Source organism: Anolis carolinensis, chromosome 3, assembly GCF_035594765.1.
Source record: "Anolis carolinensis isolate JA03-04 chromosome 3, rAnoCar3.1.pri, whole genome shotgun sequence".
Taxonomy (NCBI): Eukaryota; Metazoa; Chordata; class Lepidosauria; order Squamata; family Dactyloidae; genus Anolis; species Anolis carolinensis.
This window is the reverse complement of record NC_085843.1, coordinates 267,727,666-267,740,057: the sequence shown is the minus strand read 5'-3', so window position 1 is coordinate 267,740,057 and position 12,392 is coordinate 267,727,666. Positions and strand designations below refer to the sequence as shown.

At 39.3% G+C, this 12,392-nt stretch overlaps 1 protein-coding gene across 1 annotated transcript in view; it reads right to left on the bottom strand.

Moving 5' to 3' along the window:
• The window catches only part of LOC100555258 (multiple epidermal growth factor-like domains protein 6), a 264,856-nt gene that overhangs the window by 51,789 nt on the left and 200,675 nt on the right, over nucleotides 1-12,392 (bottom strand). Inside the window, 2 exon segments of the mRNA XM_062976742.1 lie at nucleotides 3,189-3,317; nucleotides 10,454-10,582. Of these exon segments, the coding sequence (XP_062832812.1) occupies nucleotides 3,189-3,317; nucleotides 10,454-10,582 (258 nt within the window).

Here is a 12,392-nt window from a genome sequence, read left to right as displayed (position 1 = left end):
TGGGGAGCAGGGTGAGTTCCCATCTGTCAGCTCTGGCTCCTCATGCAGGGACATGAGAGAAGGGAGTCCCCTGGGCAATGTCCTTGCAGACAGCCAATTCTCTTGCACCAGAAGTGACTTGTAGTTTCTCAAGTTGCCTCTGACATGAAAAAAAAATCATTCAAGAAGCTCCAGGAGTTCATAGACTTGTCACTGATGGCATTCTTGTATTCCAAGGTCTTCCAATGGCTGTGCCTGTTCTAAACAGTTATGTCTCTAACCCTGGCCAAATCTTTCTAAAACCCATATTTTGACCAAGTCAAGCTCAATAATCTGTGCAGCTGATCTGGCTAATCATTGTACCTGGTGAGCACTAAAATGACAATACTGAATCCTAAAGCATGGCCATTAGCTTTAGAATAATAGAATCACAGAGTCAAAAAGTTGGAAAAGACCACAATGGCCATCCAGTCCAACTCCATTCTGCCATGCAGGAATGCACAATCAAAGCACTCTTCACAGATGGCCATCCAGCCTCTGTTTAAACTTATCCAGAGGAGACTCTATCACACTCCAAAGCAGCATATTCAAACAACTCTTACTTTCAGAGAGTTCCTCCTAATTTTTAGGTGGAAACCTTTTTTTTCTATAGTTTGGATCCATTGCTCCATGTTTTAGGACCTTATCACATTGGGAAATAATCCATTTTTATCAATATGCATCCCATATTTGTTTAGGACTGGATGCATACTGTATTGAGACGGGATGCATACTCTCCTCATCATACCTGATTATTATGATTCTTACGTTGTGAAAATACTGCACTTTGACTCATCACACCACGGAAGGCTGGCTCCACCAAATCCGTTCAAAACACTCCCTACATCAATCTATGGCCTTTTAGAAAGTACTGTTGCTGATGGATTTTCCTATCACTCACAAAAGCAGCACTTCAGCAGTGGAAGAATCTGGAGTATTGCAAATAACACCATTAGAATTAAGTCTGTAAATAATCAGTTTCTGCGACACTTTGCAGGCAGATTCTGACACAATACTGATGGGATGGGGCAAACTTCATGTGATGGGACCCATTCAAAATCATTCTCAAACAGTCTCAGAAATGAAGTATTTCCTAATGTGATAAGGTCCTAAGTCTCTGGAACACTAGAAAGGAAGCTTGTCTTCCCTTTTGTCCAGTTCTAGCAACTTCATGTACCAATAACTATGTCTATATTGCTCCTCAAAGACAATTGTTGCCAGATTACTCTTTTTTTATAGTATCTGGCATTGGCTAGACAACCACCATTCATGGCAAAATTAGTATGGACACCGGGCTCAACTCCACCCCACAAACACTGTTTAGTGCTTACTCTAACTGGAAGCCAGGTGCCAGGTCTCACTGCCAGATATACAAACAGGAAACAACAGATATACAAATTGAGATTTTTTTTGCATGCAAGGTTCTGTGCTATGGTCTCTGTGTGTGTGTGTTTGTGTGCATTCTAGTCACCTGATGATTCACAGTAACTTTATTAATTTCATAGGTGTTTTCTGGGCAAAAATGCACAGGTGGTTTTTCAAGTTCTTTCCTCACAGACATAGGCTACAGCTTTTGGAATTTGTTGGTCTTCCATCAAAGAACTAACCAGGACTGACCATGCTTAGCTTTCAAAGCAGTCCGGATCTGCTATTTAGTCCTCCACTATGGTCCACAGTCCACAGAAATATTGTAAAGGCATACACAGATTACATTCTACTCCATCAAAATTATTGGTTGAAACCCATTTTGCACAAATGGAAGATAGTAAAACTCACAATCAAATCTGCTATGGTGATATACACGGGGAGAATTTCTGGCTTCTAGCAGAGATATCCATTACAGAGTACAATATATCAGATGCATGGGGTGTGTGTCAAAATAACTCATTCTATGATGAATGAAATGACAAGATGGGCAATAAATAATTTGTTCTAATCTTGCCCTCAATAAATGTCTTTCTCTGCTGTTTCCTGGATATTCTGGCTGTAGGTAAGATAGCAGCTGGTGACATTGTTACTTTGAGACACACTGCAAACACAAGATTTCCCGAATTTATCCCAGGTACTAATCCAGGGAGCACTGTGTTTTCTTCAAAGAATCACTGTTTCTCGATGGCAAGTATATCTATGACAAGTAGATTTGATTATCTATAAGAAGCCAGTACAAAGTCTTCTAAAGAGTCCATTGACCAAAGGCAAAAATAAACTTCATGTGAACGATCCTTGCCAAGACGACCCATGATAGGTTCATTTGAGGGTCACCATCAGTCATAAATGACTTGTAGGCATATAGCAACAATGTGAACTGAATAGTGAAAGCCACAAAATTCACCAGCAGAAAAATATCTTATATCATAACTGCTGTAAGGAGCTAGTAGTCTGAGATGTTACTGGGACAACCCCCCGCTCCCATTATGCTTGGTGACTGGCCCTGGTGTCTGGAGGCTATGAGAGCTAAAGCATTACAACATCTTATTGGCCATTGGTGGATTCATATGAAGAGTCTGCTAACAACACATGAAGTTGAGAAATCATTAGAAATAGGATCTATATAGAATTGGCTTGTGTGAGAGTTCTGGGCTAACATGATCACCCCAGCTTCTTCCTATGACCTATTTTCATGTGGTGCCCATGATGCTGTGATTCCAAAAACCAAATACACCATGGGAATATCTGTTATTGAAATGCTTTCATAAAAAATCAGTCTTTTGTGATTAGGACTGGCATCAACTATTATGCAAGGACATGGTTAATACCTAAATACAGGAAACAAATCACAGCCCACATGTGGCAATAATTTCAAATAACTAGACCATCAGAATTGAAATCATCATATCCTTGTTAATCAAGCCCTGTTATCTCCTTTAGGAACAAATACTTCCTGGCTCTGATCCAACAAAACACTGTATGCATAAATAACTAATAGTCGATGCACAGCTAACTTTATTACTTTTATTAGTTGCCTAGAAGTTGTTATCAGTGAACAGTTGCTTTTTAAATGTGAAGGAATGCAAAAAATGTAAGTTGGGGAGTTTCATAGAGGAATAAAGTGTTGGATAAATTATGCTGCATACATGAATAGGATATGAACATGTGCTTTGATTTATAGCTTAGGCATTCTAAGTAGTTTGGTGAGGATTACTGGAGATTGTGCTGTAACAAATACATACGTTGGTTGCACTTCAGTCCAATCCAGCCGGGGAGACACTGACATGTTCCAGCAATGTGATCACAGGAAGCTCCATTCTTGCAGTCGCAAATCTGGCCACAGTCAACCCCAAAGAAGCCATGTGGACAAGCTAAGGACAGAGAAATGAAGAAGTGATTCTGATATATATATATATATATATATATATATATATATATATATATATATATATATATATATCGTGTTTCCCCGAAAATAAGACAGTGTCTTATATTAATTTTTGCTCCCAAAGATGCACTAGGTCTTATTTTAGGGGATGTCTTATTTTTCCATGAAGAAGAATTCACATTTATTGTTGAACAAAAAAATTGAACATTTATGATATACTGTACAGTAGTTGTTATCACAAACCAGCATAACCAGACAAACTGAATCCTATCAAGAATTTCTTGTTACTACCATTATTTCCATGTACAACACTCTATGGTACGTACATTTACCAATCCTGCATGCTCTGGTGTTCTGTTTGACGGGCATGCTTCCAAACAAAAACTTTGCTAGATCTTACTTTCAGGGGAGGCCTTATATTTATCAATTCAGCAAAACCTCTACTAGGTCTTATTTTCTGGGGATGTCTTATTTTAGGGGAAACAGGGTGTGTATATATATATATATATATATATATATATATATATATATATATGCATAATCTTTGTTCTCCACCACACCAACAAAACAGAGCTTTTAGGAATACAAGTAGGACTGGCAGTTCACCATTTAGTTTACAGGATTGATTGCCCTGACCTGCATCAAACAGTTTAACTTTTCTTAAGGTGAAGTGGACTTCAAGCTACATTAGATTTGGTTGCTTGTTTGTTTGTTTTCAGCCCAAACAAACAAACTCTCTCTGTGGTTCAGACAGAGTCCCAAGGCAATAAACTGACTTCTGGATCAACCTTGGACAAGAGAAATGACTACAAAATAGATTTTCTCTGTTTATATTTGATTCATACTTGCTACATAAGAAAGATCTATTTTGCCTCTTGGTGGAGTTTTAATCAGCAATACACAAGCTCGGGCTGTGGCGCAGGCTGGAGAGCAAGCCAGCTGTAACCAGCTGCAATGAATCACTCTGACCAGGAGGTCATGAGTTCGAGGCCCGCTTGGAGCCTATGTTTGGAGCCTATATGTGTAATGTGATCCGCCCTGAGTTCCCTTCGGGGTGAGAAGAGCGGAATATAAATGCTATAAATAAATAAATAAATAAATAATCAATTTTTAAAAATTTACATTTATACAAGACTGGTAGTAATCTATGTCAACTGACTCTCACTTAGGAGAGGGAAGGATTTATTTTCAGTGTGTGATTGATGCAAATATCTGATCATTTATATTCAGTTTGCATCTTGATCAAGCAAAGCTAGTATTGGTTTTATCTCAGTTTTAAACAAATGAAGAAGCACATTGACAGTCTGATTTCAATCATATAACTTTTTTGTGCAGTGAAGGAATGAAAGATTTTTATTATACTTTCAGGTCTGATAATGCAGACATCTCATTTGTTTTTTGGACTTTAAAAGCCACTCATGAAAGGAAATTCATTATGTGCAGAGATTGTGTGAGTCCCTTCGGGAATATAGGGTGATCTACAAATAAAGTATTATTATTATTATTATTATTATTATTATTATTATTATTATTATTATTATTATTTTGTATTACTAGCACTGTTGTCCCTATTTCCAAGTGAAGCGGCTCTTGGGAGAACTCTATATCCCTGGACCTGACATATCCCATAGTCTGCACCTTGGCATGCTTCTAGCCTCCACTCCAGTGGGAAATGAAGTATGAGAGAAAGAATAAAACATTCCCTTCCCTTGCCTTTTGGTCATTTGTTTCTCCTGCATGGAGCGCCATTACCTTCCCACCGAGGCAGTACCTATTGATCTACTCACATTTGCATGTTTTCGAACTGCTGGGGCTAATAGCGAGAGCTCGCCCAGCTCCCTGGGTTTGAACTGTCAACCTTTTGGTCTGCAAATTCAGCAGCTCAGGAGTTTAACCCATTGCGCCACTGGGGCTCCATTTTACTTTTAGCTTTCATCAAATTAATTACTTGGATCAATTTATTTATTTAATCAATTGCTATCCTTATACAGTAGAGTCTCACTTATCCAAGCTAAACGGACTGGCAGAAGCTTGGATAAGCAAATATCTTGGATAATAAGGAGGATTAAGGAAAAGCCTATTAAACATCAAATTAAGTTATGATTTTACAAATTAAGCACCAAAACATCATGTTATACAACAAATTTGACAGAAAAAGTAGTTCAATACGCAGTAATGTTATGTTGTAATTACTGTATTTACGAATTTAGCACCAAAATATCATGATATATTGAAAACATTGACTGCAAAAATGGCTTGGATTATCCAGAATGTTGGATAAGCGAGGCTTGGATAAGTGAGACTCTACTGTATTTCATAAGGGCTCACAGTTTATTTTCATGTGTTCCAGCAAGAATGAGGTACAAAGGGATATGAGCCAAGGAAGGGAGCAATTTCTTTCCACAGCACGAGTAGCGCATGGATCAGGAAATTAGAAACATTTTGCACTGGATGCAAGTTAACATGTGAAGCTTTCTCTGCACCTATTTTTTTTAAGTGATCCTGAGTGAAAAGTCCTGTCACTCAAAAGGCTAGCCCATTGCTATTTGATCTCCATAAAGGCAATATAATACCATTCATCAAGTTTTTTTGTTTTTCTCAAGTAGTTGCGTAAATACCCTAAAAGCACCAGATCCTGTCTAATTTGGTAGTTGATCACACCTGGTTAGTACTTAGATGGGAGATCATGAGCAAATGACAGGCACTGTAGTCTACATTTCAGATGAAGAAATTGGCAAATCACCTGTGAATATTCCTCGCTTAAGAAAATGCTATGCAATTCATGGGTTCACCAAAAATCTACACGAAGGCACATACACATTGTATTGACAGGTGTCCTGAATTTTCTGGGTGCCCAACATTGCAAATTGTCCTTGCATCCGCTAGAGGGCAGTAGATGCATGAAAGATATGAAATAAATATTTTACTAAAGAATAATCCACTATATGAGGACACAGGCACAGATAACACTGACAAAGATACATAACAACTCTAGTGACAAGAAGTGTAAAAAATTCAGTGTGGAAGATACAGGTTTCTAAAATAGGATAAGCTGAAGATCATCTTTGGCAAAACATGCACATAAATAAGCATTATCATGGGTCTATCCAAAATAGAATGTCACTTGAGTGCTTTTCTTCTCTATCCAGCATAGGAAAGCGAAGCAACTTTGCAGGACCTGATAATGGGTGAATCAGTAGAAGCAGAAAGTAATTCTATTCACCCCTTGCTTTGGGAATTGCAGTTTTACAAGTCTTTAGCCTTCTCTGCCAAAGAGCGCAGATGCTAAGCTAAATTTCAAATCCCAGAATTCTATAGCATTGATCCATGGCAGTTAAAGTGATGTCAAACTACATTAATTCTACAGTGTAGATGCAGCAATTGTACAATTACGTAAGCTGCCTGCTATATATACTTGAAGAATGTGATCCTTGAGAATTCTCCAAGAACTTGTTCTGATTCATACTTTCAGACTAACAATAAAACTGTCAAAGGCTTTCATGGCCAGAACCACTGGGTTGCTGTGACTCACAACCTCTGAGGATGCCTGCTATAGATGTGGGTGAAATGTCAGGAGAGAACGCCTTTGGAACATGGCCATACAGGCCAGAAAACTCACAGCAACCCAAAACTGAAACTGTTCAACTGATTTTCCATTTTTCCAAATGTTGCTATCTATGAAGATTCCCAGAGATTAACATACACGACCTACATGCGGCCAAGCCACATCAGAGTGCGGCCAAAAGCATGTGGCCAAAAGACAAGAGGCAAAAATTATTAATCAGGAAAAACATACGAAACATATCATTATAAACTGAGAAATCCTAGAATTTATGTGCTGCGTTTCAGAAGGGCAAGTATCTCTTTCTCCTATTCATTCCCCCCATGTGAGTGGAAACTACTTGCACTTTGAATTAGACTTGCGGAAAGGATAAAAGACAATGGGGGAAGTGGGACGTAGAGAGAGAAATCAGGACATCATAAAAAATAACTTAGGAAGTGGGACAGCAGAGAATGAATAGGGAATATCCCTGTTAAAACAACAATGCCAGCAAGGCATGTTAAGTTTGATTGTTATTCCCATCAAAACAATGACTAGAGGTTGGAAAAAGTGTTTAGACTACAACCTAGTTGTCAAGATGGTTGCAGGATTAAGGGAGACCACTAGGTTTCAGTGTTGGACTAGGACACTAGGACACCAGGATTCGAATGACGGCTCTGACATGGAAATTCAGTGGCTCATCTCAAAGGAAGACAAACTTCCTCTGAACAAATTCTGCCAAGAAATATCTGTGATAGGTTCACCTCTGGGTTGCCATAAATCAGAAATGACTGGAAGGAACACAAAAACAACAGGATTAAAGCTTTTGAATTCATAGGGACATATCAGAGTAGTAAAAAGTTGAGGTGGATCGGAGATGTAATCCCCCAAGGTCAAGCACATAGCTACATGAATTGTCCTGTTAGGCAAATCTTGTAGCTGGTTAGCAGATTTGAAACATGAAGTAGAATTGCTCATTCATTTCTGGCAGTTTTCTTCTCCTTTCCACCTACTCATTTAATTGCTGTTAAGAGCTACATCAGAACTGATGTGAACTCCGGCTCATTTCCTTCACATCAGGGACAGAAATAAAGAATCTCAGTTAAGAGGAGGAAATACTTATTCTTTACTGCACTGACTATAGCTCTGCTACAAGGGATATTTTTCAAGGGAATAAAATGCCCCTAAATAAGAATTCTGCCTCCACAAAGAACTTTTGTTCATCCACTGAATGTCTGGTATTGCAGTGTGGGACATGGAAAAATAATTCACACTTTGAACTCATGTATTTGCTGTGCTCACTTGCCTCTTTTGGGTCATTTTGCCTATCTCTTTTCCTTTGATATCTAAATGGTCATTTCTAAATGCTTAACTAGAGTTTTCAGTTACCGGGTGGATGTAAGTATGTACGGAAGGAAAATTGCCTCCTGGCAGAGGGCAAAGTTCTTATATTGGATGCTGTGAGGGCGGCAAACAAAATGGTAAGGGGTTTCAAAACCATGCTTATGAGGAGCAGTTTAGGGAGCTGGGTCTGTTTAGCCTAGAGAAGAGAAGAAGATGATGATGGTGATATGATAGCCAAGTACAAATATTTGAAAAGCTATCATATTGAGGAGGGAACAGGCTTGTTTTATTCAGAAGACTAGAACACACAACAGTGGTTTCAAACTGCAGGATAATGGATTCGACATTATTAGGAAGAAGCTCTTGACAGGGTTGTTGTATGTCTTTCGGGCTGTGTGGCCATGTTCCAGAAGCATTCTCTCCTGACGTTTCGCCCACATCTATGGCAGGCATCCTCAGAGGTTGTGAGGTATGGATAAACTAAGTAAGGAAAGGAAAGAATATATATCTGTGTCCAAGGTGTGGCAAGAGTCCTTTGTCACTGGGAGCCAGCATTAATGTTTCAGTTAATCACCCTAATTAGCATTGGAGATGTTTTGTCCCTTGCCTGGGGGCATCCTTTGTTCAGTCAAGCCTTCATTGTGTTGGTTCCCATCTACTGTTTTGATTTTGGAGTTTTGTAATACTGGTAGCCAGATTTTGTTCATTTTCATGGTTTCTTCCTTTCTGTTAAAGTTGTCCACATGCTTGTGGATTTCAATGGCTTCTCTGTGTAGTCTGACATGATAGTTGTTGGAATGGTCCAGCATTTTTGTGTTCTCAAATAGTATCCTGTGTCCAGGCTGGTTCATCAAATGCTCTGCTATGGCTGATTTCTCTGGTTGAATTAGTCTGCAGTGCCTTTCATGTTCTTTGACTCTTGTTTGGGCGCTGCGTTTGGTGGTCCCTATGTAGACTTGTCCACAGCTGCATGGTATCCGGTAGACTCCTGCAGAAGAGAGAGGATCCCTCTTGTCCTTCGCTGACCGTAGCATTTGTTGGATTTTCTTCGTGGGTCTGTAGATAGTTTGTAGGTTGTGCTTCTTCATCAGCTTCCCTATGCGGTCAGTAGTTCCCTTGATGTATGGTAAGAACACCTTTCCTCTGGGTGGATGTTTGTCTTGACTCTCATGGCTTGTTCTTGCCCTTGCAGCTCTTCTGATGTCTGTGGTGGAGTATCCATTGGCCTGTAGAGCCCAGTTTAGGTGGTTGAGTTCACCTTGGAGGAGGTGAGGTTCGCAGATTCTTTGTGCACGGTCTGTCAGGGCTTTGATTGTGCTCCTTTTTTGACTTGGGTGATGGTTGGAGTTTTTATGAAGGTATCTATCTGTATGTGTAGGTTTTCTGTAAACTGTGTGGCCCAATTGTTGATTGGGTTTGCGGATGACCAGAACATCTAGAAATGGCAGTTTTCCTTCCTTTTCTTTTTCCATGGTGAATTGGATGTTTGGGTGGATGCTGTTAAGATGGTCCAGGAACTTGCTGAGTTCTTCCTCTCCATGGCTCCAAATTGTGAAGGTGTCATCTACGTATCTGAACCAAACAGTTGGCTTTTTTGGTGCTGTTTCTAGGGCCTGTTTTTCAAAGTATTCCATATAGAAATTTGCTACTACTGGGCTGAGAGGGCTCCCCATGGCCACTCCATCCTTCTGTTCATAGAATCCAGTGTCCCACTGAAAGTAGCTAGTGGTGAGGCAATGGTGAAACAGTAAAAGCTGTTCCACAGTGGAATATGCTGCCTTGGAATATGGTAGAATCTCGTTCTCTGGGGATTTTTTGACAGAGGCTGGATGGCCACCTATTGGGAGTGCTTTGATTCCCACATAGCAGAATGAGTTTGGACTGAAGGGTCTTTTTTTGGTTTCTTCCAACTCTGTGTTTCTATGATTTTAGGATCTGCCCTCCTTGCAGCTACACTTCTGGGCTTTGCAATGGATCACTGTGAGATGTGCTCCATGACAAAAATGGGGAGAACATCATGGTGTTATGAGTTCCTGACCTCTTTAGCTGTGTTTAAGGGACTGGGCCTACTTTGTCTGCACTTGCCTGGTAAATTATCCCCACTTCTTGAACAGATCAATACAATCATTGCAACAGATTTAAAAATCTGCAGAAAACGTCACCCTTGATAAATGCATCAACTCCTTTTGTGAAGAGGCTACAGAGAGAAGAGAGGAGAGGTAAAGAGAGAATACCTTTCTCACAAAAGGTTCCCAACCAGCCGGCTGTGCAAGTACAGGCTCCACTTATGTGATCACAGGCAGCTCCATTCTTACACTGACAGCTAGATTTACAGCTGAGGCCAAAGGTTCCCTTGGGGCACTCTGCATTCACAAAAAAGGAGACATACATTGGGACAAAGTCAGGCACAGGCCTGTCATCAATTCTGAAAGGTTTCTAATTAGTTTAAATGACTGCCACATGCACAAACATTGAACACTGATGTTGCTTTTCAAGAAATTCATTTTAATATAACCACAAACATAGCTATATGCATGGACCGCAGCTTGAAAAAATGGCCTTTTTGGACTTTTGGTTGGGGAATTCTGAGATAAGTAGTTTCACCTGCCCAGTATGTTTTCCTTTTGATTTGGTGTGGATATTGCCATTCTAAGGAAATGTGAACAACACACACAATCTGATATTGGATGTAAAATGCAAGCGCCTTATAAACCTGCCTTTCAACGAGTGGGATGGAGAAAAGGAAGAAGGGAAGTTTATTTGTGTCATTCGATGCATTTGAGGCAATGGACTGTAATCCAGAAAAGTACATGCTAAAATAAACCTGTTAACCTAAAAAAAGGAATCAGAAAAAACTCCCCTTTTTTCCCTCTGTCTTCTTTTTTAACACTAAAATGGACTTGCACAACTGTCTCTTTGAAAAGAAAACCAGGTTGCATCATTTCCAAACATACATTTTATGGATATCTATGCGCATTATGTAAATTTCCAGTTTCCACCTACGACAATGCAATCGGAGACCTGCCACATGCACAATGGAGGACCTTCTTATAGTGACACCAGGGGCACTCCAAGGGGCCAGCTATTGGTCAAAGGACATTTAGTATAATGCCAAGTTTTTAAAAACTTTGTTTGTGTTTTCAAATACATTACAACTTGTACCTTGGTTCATTTCTGATAAATAAATAAATGAATAAATAAATCCTGTTTCCAAATACAGTAGTCTCACTTATCCAACATAAACGAGCTGGCAGAATGTTGGATAAGCGAATATGTTGGGTAATAAGGAGAGCTTAAGGAAAAGCCTATTAAACATCAAATTAGGTTATGATTTTACAAATTAAGCACCAAAACATTATGTTATACAACAAATTTGACAGAAAAAGTAGTTCAATACACAGTAATGCTATGTAGTAATTACTGTATTTACAAATTTAGCACCAAAATATCATGATGTATTGAAAACATTGACTACAAAAATGCGTTGTATAATCCAGAACATTGGATAAGCGAGTGTTGGATAAGTGGGACTCTACTGTAACAAAAATGAAGTGGGCTAAATCTATACCTGAGAAACAAAGTTGTGAAAATAAAAAGTTGATTTTTTTATAGCATCAGCTGATTTCTACAACCATTTTGGTGGAAAAGTGGAATGTGACTGACTAAGATTAATACAGAAAAAGAAGTTTCATACTAAAATCAGGTGCACAGTCTGAAAAAAGTCCCTAAAATATTCTCCCTCCTAGTATATGTATGAAGCTAAAGGTTCTAGCTGAGCTGAAATCTGAGCCCTTCCAAGTAGACTACTCAACATCCTGGAAACGAGCTACACTCCTTCCTAGATGCATATGCCAGGAAAAAAAATCTATTCATTTATTCTAAAAATGTGCTGCTTCAGCAACAAATGATTAATAGCTTGGAATATTCACAGTGTTTCCCAGTACATCCTGCTACACAGAAGCAATTCCCAGTAACAGGGTCACAACTGCCATCACTGTTATTGGAGTCACATCCACTTCCACAGGGAGTTGTTCCCAGAGGCCAGGATTACATGGGCCAAAATAATAGGGTTTAATAATGGATGTAACAAACTCCACCATTTGGGGTGGTTGTTCTCTTCCTGTCTACAGCAAGGAGGGGGAATAAGGGTACCTTGATTTATTACAACTCCCA